This window comes from Myxocyprinus asiaticus, chromosome 37 (assembly GCF_019703515.2).
Source record: "Myxocyprinus asiaticus isolate MX2 ecotype Aquarium Trade chromosome 37, UBuf_Myxa_2, whole genome shotgun sequence".
NCBI lineage: Eukaryota > Metazoa > Chordata > Actinopteri > Cypriniformes > Catostomidae > Myxocyprinus > Myxocyprinus asiaticus.
This window is the reverse complement of record NC_059380.1, coordinates 17394024-17413850: the sequence shown is the minus strand read 5'-3', so window position 1 is coordinate 17413850 and position 19827 is coordinate 17394024. Positions and strand designations below refer to the sequence as shown.

At 39.3% G+C, this 19827-nt stretch overlaps 1 protein-coding gene across 1 annotated transcript; it reads left to right on the top strand.

Annotated features, from left to right (window-relative positions):
- Window positions 1–3419: 3419 nt before the first annotated feature.
- LOC127428225 (neuronal acetylcholine receptor subunit alpha-2-like) lies at window positions 3420–19089 on the top strand. Its single transcript, XM_051676424.1, has 6 exons — window positions 3420–5625; window positions 6935–7083; window positions 7287–7331; window positions 7471–7580; window positions 9284–10673; window positions 18472–19089. The coding sequence occupies exons 1-6, from the start codon at window positions 5568–5570 to the stop codon at window positions 18595–18597; spliced, it is 1878 nt and encodes a 625-aa protein (XP_051532384.1). The 5' UTR covers window positions 3420–5567; the 3' UTR covers window positions 18598–19089.
- The last annotated feature ends 738 nt before the right edge of the window (window positions 19090–19827 follow it).

Genomic DNA, 19827 nt, shown 5'->3' with positions numbered 1-19827 from the left:
AGATCGCCTGAGCTCTGGAATGGCACAGAGCGAAATTTGTGTGATTCAGTCGCGCTTCACTCGATATTGCGGCGGCTGGAAAACACAAAACATATGTGACCCAAACCCATTTGTATTCTACAGAGAGCATTCTAGTATAAAGCGCTATATGGGGAAGTCAAACCTCTCAAACTGCTAGACATAGTCTACATTATAAACAGCACTGATGAGGTAAAGAGGGGACAAATACATCATCAGTTTTTAAGATATGCATCATCATCCTTACTTAAATATACTGTTTATATCTATATATATATATATATATATATATATATATATATATATATATATATATATATATATATATGCAAATACCTTTTCATTACAAATCCCACTGTTAAACAATGGTAGAACAATGGTAAACTTTCATAGGCAAGTACAATATCTTCCTCCTGTTCTAACTGCGTTTGCCTTTTGTTTTTATATTTTATACTCATTATTATATATATTAATATATATTATATTTATACTCATAATTCTTGTTTAGATAAAATGTCCAAACAAATGCATTTAGTTACAGTCTTCAGTTATCTTTATCACTTTTTGCGAGGTGGTGGATTTTGGTTAGTGAAAATGTTGAGTGACTAGTGACCTTGGAAAACTACTAGCCACAGTGGCTGGTGAGCCAAAAAGTTAATTTAAAACCCTGTAGATAATCATATAAAATAAATATTGTAAAGAGCAAAACAACTTACAGCTCATCCATCATGGACTTCCTCAGGGTTGCAGTAAAAATACCTTCATTACTTATTTATATAATTATATATAATTAATAATCAGTGGACTTTAATGGAGATCTGCTTTCCCAGCCTGTGGCTATATTTCAATAGATATTTTTTAATAAATAGTGAAGCTTTAAATGATAGATTATACTGGCAAAATCTGGAGGGGATTCATTCATGGCAATAGAACAGGGCTAATGTTAATGAGTCCAGGTGAGTTTGACAGATCCCAGCTGTTTGGGACTCCATAATCCTTAAAGCAGGAAATATATACAAAGTAATACATTCTTCATGCAGTCTAGAGTTTGTGAACTCATTCACACTACCTTAAAAAAAAAAAAAAAAAAAAAAAAAGTTTTAACCATTGTGAAGTTTTTATATATGGTTGTTTGTCTAATTACATTTTAATTATGGAGCCAGATATTCTCTTTATACTATTTCCTTCACTAAAAGTCTAGGCACATTTATGAATTTGGCAAACAAATGATGCATTCAAGGTTTATCAGTTTGTGTATTCCCTGGGATTTGAACCCATGACCTGATGCTAACTCCATGGACTGGCAACTGAGATACAGGAACATTAAACGCTTACTTAAATCCTTATTTGTTTAGCTTCCGATAGATTGATTAAACTTAACCTTCAATATTTAGCCTTCATTTAGCCTTAGTCAATATAGAGTCTATGACCATATCAGTTCTGAACTGTGGAGCTTGATCCAGATCTGCTTATCTCAGCTCTGCTGTGATTGGATTATTTGCAGTGACACCCAACTTTAAAAATATTTTTTTGTAGGTACGACATGGAAAATGCCGATCTCTCTGGAGAACTAAAAAAATGACATATTGCAGTTTATCAATAGTCACCATCTGAATGAGGATCCTAAAACCTACAATTGTGTTTGTCTGCACAGTCAGAACTGACCATGCCATTAAAGGCATTTGTCAAGGATTGGAAAACATCCAAACCCCACACTGCATAGTCCACTGATCATCAGTTGCAGCCTCAGAAAGATGCTCCTGATTTGGTATTTTGGTCTGCAACTAAAGGACAAGGAGTTGAAGCTATAAAGGTCTTAAATCATGTATTCCTGCAATTATCACAGATATACTGTTTTCCCATAAAACTCCCTCTGGAACCTTACCCAACAATCTCATCAATATGGCAGCTGGTGGTCACTATCTCAGAAAAATAGAGAGTCAGAGAAAAAGAATGACAGAAAGGAGGCATTCACCCTGCTGATACGCATTCAGCAACGCAACTACTGAAATGAACTTGAATTATAAACTTATCAGTGTTTACTTCAAATATTAAGCATAGCATCAGTTCAGGCAGGTGAAGTGAGTTAAGATCGCAATCAGCTGACACTCAGTTGATCATGACACCTATCAGTACAATACAGATGCTTATCAGAACGGTCTTTTTAAAGTCCTCCATTTATTAATTGCCTTAGATGCCTTTCTATTGCAAGGATGCAAGCTGCATTTAACCTCCATTCCCAGCTCCACAACTTGAATGGCAGCTTTGCTTTTAGTTTTCTCCACATCTGTCTTGTGTTCTGTGCTCTAAGACTACAATTGTTCACCAGTTTGGAATTCCTATCTACAATGTGTTATTGCACTATGTTTTTGATTTATCAACCCATTTAATCTATTATGCAATGATGGTGATTGTACCATGTTGCAATGTCAATGTTTTAAAGAAAATTTAACAACAATGTTATATTTATGCTGGATATGTTCTGTTACCCCTGGTGGGTTTTATTCACTGCATTCCCTGCTCTATCCATGAATGGCTGCGTGGGTGGGTGGAGATTTTGCCCAGACCAGAACCATACCGCAACCATTAACAGATCGCATTAATTGTCTATAGGTGAATAAAAGTATTCACTCAAGTATCAAGTCAAGTATTCATTTGACGGAAGTGGTCCAGACTGAACTGAGTTTTTTATTGAACCCCTCTTTATTCAACAGTTATTTTGAAAATGAATAAAGAAGAATGGATCAATTGATAAGTCCTGAATAATGCAATTATAATGAAATTCATTAACGCATTAAATGTATTGTATCGTTTACCTTGTTTCATTAGAATAAAAGGCAGCCAAATACAATTATTCATTAATATATTTAGTGTTTGAGATTATATCCTAGGGGGCAGCCATTTTACATAAAGGAGGTCTTTTATAATTTAAACAAAAATTCCTTCCACCAGTGTTTGATTGGCAGCTGCTCTGTTATCATATAGACTTATAGATATCTACTTGACTGCCTTTGTGTGTTTTATGGTTAATACTACAGGGACAGCTGCGTTTAAAAATCAATTTGTTTGGTGTTAATCCCTGCAAGGAAAAAAAAATGATGAAAAGAAAATGGAGAGATGTGTTTCAGGTACAGAAAAGCTCATTTGCATGTCAGCGAGAATAGAGTGACTGTTTCAACATAAAATGAATTTGAAACAGATGGATTTGTATAGTAGAAATAACCTCTCACACATACGTTTCAACTATTTGTTGGGTTTATTCCCTTAGACCACAACAGTTGAAATTTATAACTCTCTCTCTCTCTCTCTCTCTGAACAGCATGGTAAACGTACCTACAATCACATTCTCAGCACTGGAAAATGGTATAGAGCGTTGCTGAGGTTAGAGGTCATATATGGGTTCAGATGTGCCACTTGTATATAATTCTGATTCCATGACAGATAAAACTGTGATAAATTATGTTATCTTATATTTGAAGAGGTGTTATGACCTTCTGAAAAAAAATAACAACAAATACTAGGTCCAGTACCAATACCAGTAGAGTACTGATTACCAATTATTTGTAGTTCAGTAAGTGCAAGGTTAAAATGGCATTCATGGAGTCCACTTGCTTTATGAGTGTAGCTGCACATTTGAGCATGAATTAAATTTTATGTGATGCAATTCAGTATATTAAACCCATATTTCTGTCTATTACAGCACCCTCAAACTGCTCTCCCATACATAATTCTGGTCAAAGCTATATCTGTGTATTGATCATAGCTGACATGATATTATATGTGGTTATATTAAATATGCATTCAGGGTGTGAAAATTTGTTATTCAATATGATGGTATTGATCCAGAATGAGTTGAATCATATGTGAGAGAGAGAGAGAGAGAGAGAGAGAGAGAGAGAGGATGCCTCAGTCATGTCCTTAATGAAAGTCTGGATATTGCGATTCAAGGTTGAATTCATTCACGTGGAGGACAATGTTCTCTGTGGGCATTTGCAAATGGCATCTGATGAAACAAATTATGAATGTTGATGACGGAGTCCTTATTCACAGCCAGAAAATACCTGTTCGTAGCTGGTTTGTGTCCAGCAATTAGTGTTTGTAGGTAAACAAATGGGTTTAAACAGAAATGTTTCTTTTATTGCCTCAATATCAGGTAAAGAGATAACTCTGCCGGCTGTGAGATAGAAACCTTTCACACTGAGCATTTCACAACAATATGTCTCCAAGGTGTTTTGTGTGTGGTGAAAATATATTGTATACTCTCCTACAAGTTCGGTTAATTTGAAATCTGTATTATTTATAAGGAAATTGTAGGCCATCCATGGCTGATTCATTGTCTCTCCAGACAGATGGTTAATCTGTTTCTTGGACAGGCTCTTGGTGGATTGCAGGTGTGTGTTGGATTGAAAAATCGCATGGATAAATATTTTATTTACTTTCTTTTTAAATGCTAATCTTTTCCTGATAGCAGCTCACAGTACTTACTAAACTGCAAGACATGCATGTCTTATTGTACAATATAAAAAAATACACTGTGGTGCAATATATGGCATGCATAACAGCCTTGTATTGTACTGAAATCTGCATAACAGATATTTAAACCAAAAATACAGTATATATAGTCTAACAGCACAGGCACATCCTATAAGGGACAGAGTGTCTCTCATTGTAATTAACAGGCAGGAAGCATCCTGAGTCTGGCTACCACAGCTGATATCTGCACTCTTAGATCACTTTCAGACATATTTCTCTCTATGTCTCCTTCACTCTGACTTTCTGTGACCCCTTTCTCTCTCATAGGATTACTCACCTGCTTACTCTATCTTAACATTGTTCCTTAAACACTAGGCATTAAACACATGTAAATGTGTAAAACACATTTAAAATCAAACATTAAAACCTGCTTACATGGTCAGCTTAAATCAAAACTGATGTTTATGTAAATATGGCAAGAATTCTTAAATCAGGCATTTGGCCACATCATTTCAAGGGTTTTAGACCTTTCTGTCTTCTTTCTCTTTATCTCTCATTATGTGACACATTCTCATGTATAAGGCACAGCCTCCAGCACATAACATCTACTCAATGTAATAGGCAGAGATTGGAAGGTGGAGGGGCTAGAGAGAGAAAGAGAGAGAGAGAGAGAGAGATATACTGTAGAGAGTGAATGTGAAACCTCAACACTGAGAGAGATAGACAGAGGAAGGGAAGGAGAGAAAAAGGAAGGAGACAAAAAAGTAACAATAGCAAGAGAGGTATATGCAGGGGCACAAAACTCACTTTTACTGGAGGTTTGGAAACAAATTTTGTGAATGTATTTTCATGCACTTTTACACTTGCACTTTCAAGTTTAATTGAGGAACAACTACTTTTTGATTCAATGTTGCAAAGTTTATTTAGCAGTTTTGCAGTGAGGTGAGTTAACAGAATTTTTAATTTAACAAAATATATAAATTATTTTATAGAACTTTATTAGATCAAGTGGACATCTTTGCTGAAATTCTTGCAGAACACCAGAGTGGGATATTATCTGACATCGAGTGAACAAGATGAGAGCTGCGTGGAGTGTCTTCTTTCATGTGTCTGTCTGTCTGCAGCTGTCGTACGGTAAAGTCTGACCTTCGATTTTACTTTATGTGTGACTTGCTTCAGTTCCATATATAAACTGACTGCCTGTTTCTGTAGTGCTGTTCTTGTTTGGGTGCACTGTGTGAATATTATTTTGTTAGGGCAGAATAAATAAAGAAAAATTAATTTTGAATTAAAAAAAAAGAAACAAAAATTTGGGTTACAGTGAGATTCTCACAACGGAAGTGAATGGTGCTAATCCATAAATATTAAAACACTCACCGCTTTAAAAGTATATCCACAAGTCGTAAACAATATGCATGTTAACATGCATTTTAGTGTTATAAATCACTTATTAACCTTTTGCTCTGTAAAGTTATATACAGTATTACAACTTCGTTGCCATGACGTTGTAACACTGAAAATCCTAAAACCCTAAAATAATCATGAAAATGATGATTTAAACAACTTCACTGCTCAAATAATACACAAGTTTTACCTGAATCCATAATTTATGTGCTTACATAAAATTATAATCTTCACATTTTTGCCTTTAAACCCTCCAAAAGTGGCCCCATACACTTCCATTATAATAACCCCACTGTAACATCGATTTATGCTTTTGTTTTGTTCTTTAAGTAAAGGAGGGACTAGTCAAAATAATTTTTTGTGGTAATCAACATATGCAGCAAACGCTATCTATTGAGCTTAACATGTACTTAACCTGGAATATTCCTTTTAATGTTTAACAGGTACATTACTATAAAGACATGATAAAATCACGCGTTCACTTCAAAAAAGAAAGCTGTAACAATTTTATTGATTGTTTTCAGTTAAAAAATACTTTAGTTGCAAATAGACTTTTATCATACTTGCACAGTTTAGTAGTGATGGGAAGATTGGATCATTTTACTGACTTGAATCTTTGAGTCTCGTTCATCCAAATGAATAAAACTTTATTCAAGTCATTTCGTTTATTTAAGCAGAATGAAATTAAAATGTTACATTTTCAATAGCCAAATCCCCTCCAACAGGTCTACTTACACAAACTTTGTTTATAGTCCCAATAAGGAAAAACTGATAATGCAGCCAAGGACAAATTATGAGAAACAGAAATGATTAGTTCACCTCTGAGACTCGAGAGGTTAACTAATCATTTCTGTTTCCTGTACAGCACCTATGCGGTTTTCACGTAACAAACGAACGGACGAATCACTCTCTTAGACTACTCGTTCTCAAAATAAACGAATCGTTCAATGAACGACCCATCACTATGGTTTAGATTTATCCTAACACAGTGTGATTATACCAGTGCTTGAGTTTGTGAAATTTAATCTCCTCTTGTCAGTGTGTTCCACCAGTCCACCTGCTCATGCAGAAGAAAGACTGCTCCAGTCTCTGTTCAGCAACTACAACAAGCTCTCTCGTCCTGTAGCAAACATCTCAGATGTGGTTCTGGTCCACTTTGGTCTGTCTATCGCTCAGCTTATTGATGTGGTGAGTCTCAGATGCACTCTACTGCAGCTACACAGTATTTCAACATCTCTACATGCCCATTGATTTTACAAACGTTTATGGACATCTTGAAAATACCTTGAAACAGTGAAAGATTTTTTTTTTTTTAAATGTTCAAAAGATATGCTCACTGTGATCACCCCATCTCTTATTACTTTCTTATGCATGGATATGAAAAACAACAGGATGAGAAGAATCAGATGATGACCACAAACGTCTGGGTGAAACAGGTATGTTTTCATCAAAACAGACCATAATTAGGCATTAATGAGATTTTTAATTGGATCTGGGCTCCTGTTTTCCCACTTTTGTCTCCCCTGTCATACCTGCTGGTTCTGATCTGTGATGAGCATGCATGTTTCTCTGCAGGAGTGGAACGATTACAAGCTGCGCTGGAACCCAGAGGAGTACGAGAATGTCACCTCTATCAGGATCCCCTCTGAGATCATCTGGAGACCGGATATTGTGCTCTATAACAAGTGTGTGAGGCTTAACAATCCGGAATTCAGCCAAACCCAATTTCTGAAAATCCATATCCTCAGACACTGTTAACCTCCTGCTGGTCCAGCATGATAATATTCCATTTGACAGCATACACCACTTTTGGGTTTTTAAACTATGCTCTGTTTAGCTTTGTTCTTCAGGGTGCTTTTTTTTTTCTTCTTGGGGAAATTAGCACTTAACATTTTTAATATTTGGTCCCTTTTTTATTTTAATCCTGTATTTTTTGTTTTGTTCTGAATCTGTAAAAAGAACACATGGAAATCATGCTGTCTTCTATTATGAGGGTTGATGTGAGTATTGGTCTGTGCTGTCCCGTAAGAGACCAGGATGAAGTGAGGGAAATTATAGACCTTTCAGTTAAAAATGCATTGTCTTTTTATTGAAAGAAACCAATTAGGTCAAAAAGATCTACCTCAACATTTACCTGAGAGAATTACTTTCAATTAAATCAATTTTGGCTTGTGTTTAAACAATGATTGGTGTGATGCCATAGATAAAAGTATTGTGTGAAGGGTGAAGTGTAGATATGAATGTTGTACATGAACAATATGTTGGTTCGAATTGCTGCTAAAGGAATATTTCCCCCCAAAAATGAAAATTCTGTTATCACTTACTAAGGCCAAGTTTAAACACTCTGTTTTCAGTTTCCTAACATCATTTTCGAAAGTATGTGTAATGGAGAACATTTTTGAAAGTCTCCATTTTCAGTGCTGTTCCAGTGTGGATGAGAGCCATAAACGTAGCGAAATTAATATGTTTTTTAAATGAAATCGTAATAGTGTAGACGTGGCCTAATCGTCATATCATTACTTTCTTTTTTCCAGCTGCTCTTTTCCATAAAAAATTAAAAAAAAATAAAAGTGATCACAGGCTGTCAAGCTTCCAAAAAGACAAAAAATTATTGATAATTGGGAAGCACAAGATAGTGAGTAAATGATCACAGAATTAAAATTTTGGGGGAACTACACCTATAAATCAGATTTCATCTTTGTAATATAAATGAATGTTGAGGACAAATCCATTATAAAATCGTAATCTTAAAGGAATATTCCGGATTCAATACAAGTTAAACTCAATTAGCAGCATTTGTAGCAAAATGTTGATTACCACAAAAATTTATTTAGACTCGTCTCTCCTTTACTTTAAAAAAAAGCAAAAATCGAGATTACAGTGATCAAGGCACTTACAATGGAAGGGAATGTGGCCAATTTTTAGAGGGTTTAAAGGCAGAAAAGTGGCTATAACTTTACACAGAAAATGTTAGTAAGTGATTTTATCACACTAACATCATGTTTACACACATATTGTTTATGTCTTGTGGCTATACTTTTAGAAAAGTGAGTACTTTAATGTAACCCAGATTTCTTCTTCTTATTATTATTTTTTTTAAAGAGGGGCAAGTCAAAATTAATTTTTGTAGTAATCAGTATTATGCCACAAATGCTGTCGAGTGAGCTTAACTTGAATTGAACATGGAATATTCCTTTAAGCACCAAAGCTCTGAGAGGAAGGGTTCTGAGAGTTTAGGCCCTCTGAATTTGGGCCTGTCAACATCATTGTAGGGTTATTGATGATTTAGCTTACTGTGATGTACACTGACACCACTACAGGAGTAATTCACATTGCTCCACAGATATCTGATTTCAGCAATAATCTGATTGTTCTGTTTGATCTGCAGTGCGGACGGAGACTTTGCGGTAACTCACCTGACTAAAGCCCAGGTGTTTTACAATGGCAGGATCAAATGGAATCCTCCTGCCATTTACAAGAGCTCCTGCAGCATTGATGTCACCTTCTTTCCCTTCGACCAGCAGAACTGCAAGATGAAATTCGGCTCTTGGACATACGATCAGGCCAAGATTGACCTGGTGAGCATGGCCAGTGATGTGGACCAGATGGACTACTGGGAGAGTGGGGAGTGGGTCATTGTAAACGCTGTGGGAACTTACAACATCAAGAAGTATGAGTGCTGTACGGAAATTTACCCAGATATCACCTACTCCTTCATCATAAGACGTCTTCCTCTGTTCTACACCATAAATCTAATCATCCCCTGCCTGCTTATATCTTGTCTGACCGTGCTTGTATTCTATCTACCCTCCGAATGTGCAGAGAAGATAACATTGTGTATCTCCGTCCTCCTCTCTCTTACTGTTTTCCTCCTGCTCATCACTGAAATCATCCCATCTACTTCGCTTGTTATCCCACTCATTGGCGAGTACCTTCTCTTCACCATGATCTTTGTTACTCTCTCCATCATTATCACAGTATTTGTGCTTAATGTCCACCACCGTTCCCCACGCACGCACAGCATGCCACACTGGGTCCGCCAGCTTTTCCTTCATCTGGTGCCCCGTTACCTCTTCATGAAGAGGCCACCTACCTCGGGTAAGAGGAACTGTGGTAAACTGATTGAGATGATGCACAAGCCAATGGGGTCGCAATCCATGTTTCTACGGAACACAATTCTGGACACACCATCACAGAGTCCCATACCCAGTGTGGCTATGACTCCTGTTGTCCAGTTGGATCAATTGCAGAGGGACTCCTCACCCAAACCCATGCTTTTCTGCAGCTCTCCAAGTAGTCAATATTCCATTCTGCAAGAGGAAACCACACAAACACCTCAAACACCAGTCCTCAGTTATGCATGTGCATGCACAAACAACATCTTTGCCTCTAGCACCTCTTCCTTTCCAGACACTGCCCTTGCAACACTGCTGCACACTTTCCCACTGGATGGAGCTGAGTGTACAGACTGGGAGATCCATGGCCACAGTGCTGAGAGTGTCTTCATGGAAGCCAAAGAGAGTGTTCTGGGGGCAGGGAGTTGTCAACAGTGTCTTACATCTAAGGAGTCGAGTATGCAGAAGCTTGATCACGATGATGCAGGGTTTTGTACAAGACATAAATTCCCTAACGCTCAGAACTTCAGCTCCAACAGTGACTGCACTAAGGATCTGAATTCAGCAGAGCCAGTGAGTAATCTGTCACAGTCCCTGCTGAGAGCCCTGGAAGGAGTTCAGTACATCGCTGATCATCTCAGAGCAGAGGATTCAGACTTTTCAGTAAGTTTCAATATTTAAAGGAATATTTCACACAAAAATGACCATTCTGTCATCATTTACTCACCCTTCCTTCTGTGGAGCACAAAATTTGATGTTTTGAATAAGTGCATCAAAAAATACTTTGACCAGGGATATTCAAGCTCTCAAAAAGAACAAAAAAGCACCATACAAAGGATCATGAAAGTAGTCTATATGACCCCTGTGCTTCATTCCAAGTCCTTTGAAGCCAAATGATCATGTTATATGATCAACTTCACTTTCCCAAATTGAGTTTTACGTGCCTCATTCTAAATATCGTGGAAGTTTCCTGCTGAAATAAACACTAGATGTACTACAAAAATTAGTTTTATTCACTTTCACACAAAATTAAGAATAAAACGGCAGATTATCAGTTTATAAACATTTATTTTTCGCTCTATTACTCACATAATGTTATCTTATGACATAAAAAATGTTTACTATAAACATGATTTGAAAGGCAATATATTTTAACATTTGCAATCCATAACCAGCAACTTTTACAAGCTTATTTCATCAAGATTAGGTTGTGCCATAGCTCAACTGACAGAGCATTGGACTTGCAACACAAAAGACCAGGGTACATTAAAGTAAAACATATGTGCCAAAAGTGTCATAGAAGCACCATAAACTGATATGGTTGCTTAAGCAGTTGTGATTTCCACCTCACATTAGCTTTAATGTTTAGGTTTAGGGTTTACTATCTTCTACACTGCGTTAGAAGCTGACACTATGGGAGCCGTATACCATAACCCTGTTGCACTGATGGGCAATGCCCACTAGCCAACAGGGTAGTAAAAAGGCATCGCTGTAACCACCTCTTCAATTTGGAATTAGGAAAGAGAGTGGGGAACAATGAAACCAATGGCTCGATGCCAAGACAAAGACACTAGCCATCCCAGGATGTGGTCCAATGTCTTAACATATCTTCCCGGTTAGCAGGAAGGAGGGGAGTAGAGTGGTCGCCTGGCTAAGGGCTCTTAGGGTAGTGAGATATTGCACACATGCTCTTATTCACACCAGTGGGATTGAAGAGACAACAGTTTTTGATCTAATACTAATATTAACCAATTGGTCAGTGATCAACCCTCTTCCTCTGTAAAGATATGAGAAAAAAGGGACGATACATACAGGTTATGAAACTGGGAAAGGTGTTAGAGGAAGCCCAACCTGCAGCCAGACATATGTCTTCTAGTGATACGCACTTTGCCCATGCCCAGGAGAAGGCCATATTCCTGGGAGAATGAGCTTTTATGCCCATGGGCCCATTCTATGCCTTGTGGGTCATGCAAGCACAATAGCATCAACGACCCAGTGGGAAATCCTTTGCTTGGAGACGGCCAAATCGTGTGAATGGCTTCCAAATCAAACAAAGACTTGGACCGATACCCTGAATTGACTTGTTCAGTCAATGCCTCACAGGGCAGAACATGTGTAGTCTCTTAGCCTCGTCTGACTCAAAGAGAAGAGAACACCTGCAGCAACCTTAGCCCTAAATGGGGTTGCTAGCATATTGGACTCATAACCCTCTCGGGGATAGAGAATGGACTTTGACAGACCTGGTCCAAATGTTAAGCAAGAGTTACTGAATGAAAGGGCCTGAAAGTCCCCAACCCGTTTCACTGATGCCAAAGCTCTACCACTTCTGGGACCATGTGACTGTTGGGCCATTTGGCACAACTAGTATCACTGTTTCCTTGTCTTCCTTATCTTGCACAATACTTGATGTAGTCAGCTGACAGGGGAAAAGCATATTCGCGTTTTATTGGACATCTGTCAACACGGAGCGACAGAAGGAGAGAGAGAGGAGAGAGAGAAAAAAACGTACTCGCCGGTTCTCTGATATGCCGTAGCCTGGTCCTTTGTCACTCCTCCACCCTCTAGTGGATGACAGCCGCTCCTCTCCGGGTGGATTGGAGGCAGTCCTCCGGCCCCTGGCGGAGGAACGCCCTGCCAAGTTTTGGTGGATGGTAGGGGTCTCTTCCGCCCCTGGCTGCGGTTCTCCCGCTCCAGGTGGTCAGTAGTGAGCCCCTCCCTGCTCGCAGATGGTGGTCTTCCCTTTGACCCCACCATGTTTTAGCGGCCGGTAGGGATCTCCTCTGTACCTGGCAGCGGTTCCTCCCTTGGCGGTCGGCGGTCGTTCCTCCACTTTCAGGCAGCCGGGCTCCTCTGTCCCCCGGTGGATGGCAGCGGCTGCTCCTTTGGGGTGGATGGTAGTGGCGAGGACTCTACAACGGCACATCCCTCCTCCTTCCCGGGCTTCGGCACCAATGAAACAGAGGTAAAAGGGAAAGGAGGAGGCGAGAACCGGACGAAGCATCAAAGTAATATTTAATTAAACAAAACCACACAAACATAAACACATACAGGGCAGCTGCCTGTAGCTCTCTCTCTCTCCCGAACTTTCTTCCTTAATCCCTCTCGTCGGCTTGATTAGCCTGATTAGGGGCCGGGTGTGCATCATCATGGCCCGGCTCCGCCCTCCTCCTTGCCACAGCTCCTTAAGAGCTGCACTTAGACTTTCAAATGGCAGAATTTTTAGAATCTCATTATACCAATGGTCTATTGTGGGAGGTTTATCCTTGATCCAGGTGTTTAAAATACATTTGTGAGCTATAAAAAGTAATTTGCTGGCAAGTTTAACCTGAAGACACGATAGTGTACTATCCTCTTTAATAATTCCCAAGAGAAAATAACAGGGATCTTTATCAACAAATCAATTCAGTATTCTTTTTAATCTTGTCCCAGAAATGGCTTATCAAGTGGTAGAACCAAAACCTATGAGAATATGTTCCTAAATCTATTTTTTGGAGCACACTGCTGACTTTTGTAGATATATTTTTTGGAGAACATAAGGAGTACAGTGGATTCGATTTAATATTTTAAACTGTATCTCTTGGGCTTTGTTACACAGGAATACATTTCTCATAGTCTTCATAGCATTTGACCAATTGTCCTCTGCCTGCGTCTCCCCAAGTCCCTCTCCCAACCTGACAGAAGTGCCCGTAGATTATTTTTTGTATTAGAGACCAAGAGGGAATATACCAAAGAAATAACATTTATCAGACTTGGGACCCATTTCAGCACACAATCTATTTGGGAACAAATGTAATTATCTTTAGGGAAAGTAACAGTCTTCTCTATGAAATGCTTAATCTGCAGGTAACCATAAAAATTATGAGAAGGTAAACCAAATTTCCCTTGTAATTGTTGAAAAGATAGTAGTATATTATTGTCGTAGATCTGAAATGGACCGAATTCCTGCTTTGAACCACTGATGGAATATGCTGTTTTGTAAGCCTGGAGGGAATGCTTTCTTTATAATAAGCGGAATCAGAGAGGATGAAAATTTACTTCTACAAATAAATCTATTGATATCTTGCCATATTCGTAAATTACTTTGAAAGAGGGGATTACTACGCACTTCTAAATCTACAGACTTTTTTCTGCTGTAAACACACTTTGTAGAGGATAGGGATGAACAAACCACAAATCTATTCCCACTTTAGAGTCTTGATTAAGCCACTCTACAACAATTTGTATATGGCAAGCCCAATTATAAAGACACAAGTCAGGTAGTGCTAGACCACCTTTGTCTATTGGGTGCTGGAGTTTTGACATTCTGAGTCTAGGCTTTTTCTTTTGCCAGATAAACCTACAAATATGCTTCTCCAGATCTGTGATAATTTTCTTTGTAATGTATACTGGGGTTATCTGTATTGGATACAGCAATCTGGGAAGCACATTTATTTTGATGAGATTTATTCTACCTATCCAAGAGATGGAAAGGTCCATCCAAATCTCCAAATAATTTTTCACTGCTTTTAAAACTGGATGAAAGTTCAGGGCAGCTAATCGTTTTAAACTGGGAGAGAAATGTACACCTAAATAACAAAATCCATCAGGCGACCACTTAAAAGGAAATGATGGCAAGCAGGCTGGGTCACCAAAGTTTCCCAGTGGGGTTGCTTCAGACTTGCCAAAGTTGATTTTATAACCTGAAAAACAACTAAAGTTATCTATCAAGTCAATCAGGGCCGGTACTGATTGTTCTGGTTCCGCGAGAAACAACAACATATCATCTGCATATAGAGCTATGGTATGAGAAGTAGTACCAATTTACCAACTTGATTACTCTCTCTGATTCAAACTGCAAGCGGTTCCAAGCCAAGTGCAAACAACAATGGCAATAAAAGGAACCCTGTCTGGTGCCTCACTTGAGATCAAAAGGATGGAATGCATTCCATTTGTTAGAACTGAAGCCTGGGGTGCCCTGTAGATTATCTCTATCCATTTTACAAAATGATCACCAAGGCCAAAACGACATAGTGTCTCAAACAAATAATCCCACTCCAAACAATTAAACGCCTTCTCAGCATCCATAGAAATGACCATCGCCCTGTTCTTGATAAAGTTGCAATACTGAGCAATACCTAAAAGACAAATGACATTTGAAAATGAAAAACCTGTTACGAATGAATCCGGTTTGATCTGGTGCTATTAGATATGGCAGGTAGATCTCTAGTTTCTGGCAAGAACTTTTGATAAAATTTTCTCATCCACATTTATTAAAGAAACTGGCACAAGGAGCACTCCGTTTGGGGCCTATCCTTTTTCAGAATAAGATAAATATTTGTTTAATATAATAAAGGTGGTAAAGAGCCAGTCTCAAAGGAATGCATAAACATATTAAAATGTAAACGTCTTTGCACTTCTTATAAAACTCTGGCCCGAAACCATCAAGCCCTGGGGCTTTTCCACTTTAAAGGGTCTCAATGGCATCCAGGATCTCTTCTTTAGAAATATCTTTACAAAGTATCTCCCTCTCCTCATCCGACAATTCAGATGAAATATTATTTAGGAATTTAGGAAACCGTAACTTCTGAAGTATACAGTTGTTGGTAGTAATCCCTCTGTGATGAGGAGGAGGGCATGGCCGGGCCGTGATGGCGTACAGCCAGCGCTGAATCAGCTGATCAGTGGGAGAGTGAGATAAAGGGGAGCCGGAGGTGCCAGTTTAAGAGAGAGAGACGCACGCAGCTGCATGTGTGTATCTGTTTGTCTTACGTCTGAATCAGGAGGGCATGGCCAGGCTGTGATGATGCACGGCAGGTGCTGAATCAGCTGATCAGTGGGAGAGTGAGATAAAGGGGAGCCAGAGGCACCAGTTCAAGAGAGAGAGGCGCACGCGGCAGCATTGCATGTGTGTCTGTGTTTGTTTTATGTTGTTTTAAGTTTGAGTTTTGACATTAAACTTTATGTTGACTGTTCAGCTGGTTCCCGCCTCCTCCTTGCCCATCCTTATACTGTTACAGTGGTGCCAAAACACAGGAGGGAGGAGGGATGCGCTGTTGCGGATTACTCGCCACTGCCATCCGCCAGGGGAGCAGCCGTGGCCGTCTGCCTGGAGACAGAGGGATCGCTGCCAGCCGGCAAGAGCCGGAGGAACCGCTGCAATCCACCGAAGAAGGGGAGGTGCGGTTCTGTCTGCCAGGGGCCAGAGGATTCGCCGCCGTCCCCAGGGGAGGTGCGAGCTGGCGTCCGCCAGAGGGCGGAGGAGCAGTTGAGGACCGGACGACGGCGTGTCCGGGAGCCGGCGAGCAAGTTCTTCTCTCTCTCCTCTCTCTCTCTCTGTGTATCTCCACTCACCCTTTCCCTCTCCCCACGCCTCCCCTCGTCTCTCCCCCAGGTTCACAGGGTGGACCATCGGCTGACAGAATGGCCAGAAGGGCAGCGTCTCCCCTCCAGAGATGGGGGGATATTCCTTGAAGGATATTCCTTCAAATATTGAATAAAATCTCGGCTGTTTAACAGCAAAGTATAGAGCAACCACAATTTAAACGCTGGGTCTCTATATGGTGGAGCTATGTTAATTGTAATAGAGGCAAATCACACCTACTTCACAAAAATTCACTCTATCCTGAACAAGTCTTGATGTAAGAAAATAATAAATTCTTGAGAATGATGTATGAGGTGCAGAAAAAAAGCATAGTCTTCCTCAGTTAGCTTTCTTATTCTCCAAGCATCAAATAAATTGAGATTCGAATAAAAATCATTAAGGGCCTGTCCCTTCTTAGAGTTTTGGGTGATTTTTGATCCATTACAGGGTTCATTACACAGTTAAAATGTCCCCCCAAAATAAGGAATGGTTTTGAGTGCTTGGAGAGCTCCCTGAGCAAAAAAAAAAAAAAGAAAAATCACTTTCAAAATTATTAGGAGCATAAATTCAAGCAAAAAGGACTTGTTCACCATAAAGGAGGTCTGTAACCAGTACAAGTCTTCCATCTGTATCAGAAATGACATCCTCAAGTGTAAATGGTAAATGTTTATGTATTATAATCGCAACTCCTCTTCTTTTAGATGAGAAAGATGAGTAATAGACTTTACCCACCCAATCTCGAGCCAGTTTTTTATTTTCAAGATCAGTAAGATGTGTTTCCTGTAGCACAGCTATGTATTTTATCCTTCTTTAAAGCTGCCAAGATTTTTTTCCTTTTAATTTATCCCCTTTACATTCCAACATCAGATCTTTAGTTCAGTCAACAGCTTTGATAAAGATTAAATGCGGTCTGACCCTGGAAACAGCACTAATTTGACAGACGGTACTGCACTCGAAAGAAGTTTAGAATCCATGGAGTTAATGTTGTCTTCTGCATTAGACATGCGAGTTTCCACTTCTCCGAGCTGCGCACTGTTATCCTGGACTTTTGAGGCAACTGAATCCAAAGTCTCTGCAAATTTGCTGAATTTGTCCTCAATAGCAGCTGTAATATTCGCTGTGATGCTGTTTATGATTCGACCTGTGTTGGAGCTGTCCATGGTGCTGTCGCCATCATGATCAAAGGGTCCAATTGGCTTAGTTTGTTCTTTCCTTCTGTTAGTGGATTTCTCTGTCATTTTGCTCTAGGTTTGATCATACAACAGTTCCCCATCACATAACATAAAATTTTGTTCAAAATTTAGAAGAAATCATGTAATATTGCATTATTATGGTGGTAGTGAGCAGAAGATCAGCAACTTCGCTTATCTGACTCCCTGCTTATTCGCTCCCCCCAGTCTAATATGGAGAAAAAAGGAAGCACGGAAGGCTCGAGCCTGCGAAAAACCCTCCTGAAATCTCAACGCTATATGTCCCTTCCTCTCTGGTTTCACTCGTACAGCCCATTGAGATCCGCAGAGGAGCAAGTGGGAGGAGGCAGCTTTGGCTTTCAGAACGAAAGCGAGTCACTAAAGCCAAACGTCGTGCACTCATGCACTCACATGAATGTAGTCAGTCACAATAAGACTGTTAGAAAAGAGGGATGTATCGCTCACAAGTGGAAAACACTTGCGAAACATTTCATATATACAATTTCTGTTGCGAGAGCTGTTCAGCATCTTTGATATACTTTTATAGTTCTTTTATGGTGCTTACTGTATTTGTCCTTTTTTGAGTTTGACAGACCCTGGTCACTATATATTTGTGTGACAAATATACACAGATATTCTAAAAAAGGAATATCAAAAGGAATTAAAATGTTTGGTATTAACAAGCATGCAACATTAAATTTCTCTTTAGCAAAACATTCTCCTTTCATTCTCCTGATGCACTTTAAACTGGAATATGATACTGGAATTATTTCTTTTATAACTGTTCTCGCTATAGAAAAAAAAAAGATCAGAAAACACTGTGGTCTCACAGAAAAGTAGTCATCCAAAAAAATCAATTCTGAGAGGGAAAGACATGAGTGAAAAATATAGCATGAGATTTGAAACGCTCCTCTTCTTTTTGCCCTACCAGGTTAAGGAAGACTGGAAATATGTCGCCATGGTGATTGATAGAATATTCCTCTGGATGTTTGTGCTGGTCTGCATTCTTGGGACCGTCGGACTATTCCTTCCACCGTGGTTGGCTGGAATGATCTAGAATGTTGTGTGGAGCCTTGATTGGCTCTGAGTGGGTGGACAATGCCTTGCATTGCCATCACAAAAGACTTCAGTGACCACATTAAGCATCCATTGTCATGGAAATTGCGTACCATACTGTTCTTCTCTGTGACACAGTAAGTTAGTAGAGGGATGTGAGGCTTAAAGTTGAAGTGTAATTTTCAACATTGTTAAAATACTTTCTCCTATTCCAGTTTAATGTATAGATAACTATACTGTAAGTAAGACATGTGTAGGATGATGTCCTGAAGAGTGTGAACACTGTGGGCTATTAAAACATTGCTCTTTTTGTCTGAGCAGTCTAACTTGTCAACTTCTGGCTCAACCACTGGCATGAGTTTGCCTGTTTGTTCATGCAATGGTAGGTGTGTTTGGGAAACCTGTTTGGAATCATTATTTTTGCAATTCAGTGGTGCAAAAATTACACACTTTATCTTTAATTTATTGTCTGGGTGTGTTAGCTGAGACTGCCATCCAAATTATTGTATAAGATTTACACTGCAGCAGATTTCAATTATTTACATTATTACAGTGCATCCGGAAAGTATTCACAGCGCTTCACTTTTTCCACATTTTGTTATGTTACAGCCTTATTCCAAAATGGATTAAATTCATTATTTTCCTCAAAATTCTACAAACAATACCCCATAATGACAACGTGAAAGAAGTTTGTTTGAAATCTTTGCAAATTTATTAAAAATAAAAAACGAAACAAATCACATGTACATAAGTATTCAGAGCCTTTGCCATGACACTCAAAATTGAGCTCAGGTGCATCCTGTTTCCACTGATCATCCTTGAGTTGTTTCTACAACTTGATTGGAGTCCACCTGTGGTAAATTCAGTTGATTGGACATGATTTGGAAAGGCACACACCTGTCTATATAAGGTCCCACAGTTAACAGTGCATGTCAGAGCACAAACCAAGTCATGAAGTCCAAGGAATTGTCTGTAGACCTCCGAGACAGGATTGTTTCGAGGCACAGATCTGGGGAAGGGTACAGAAATATTTCTGCAGCATTGAAGGTCCCAATGAGCACAGTGGCCTCCATCATCCATAAATGGAAGAAGTTTGGAACCACCAGGACTCTTCCTAGAGCTGGCTGCCTGGCCAAACTGAGCGATCGGGGGAGAAGGGCCTTAGTCAGGGAGGTGACCAAGAACCCAATGGTCACTCTGACAGAGCTCCAGTGTTTCTCTGTGGAGAGAA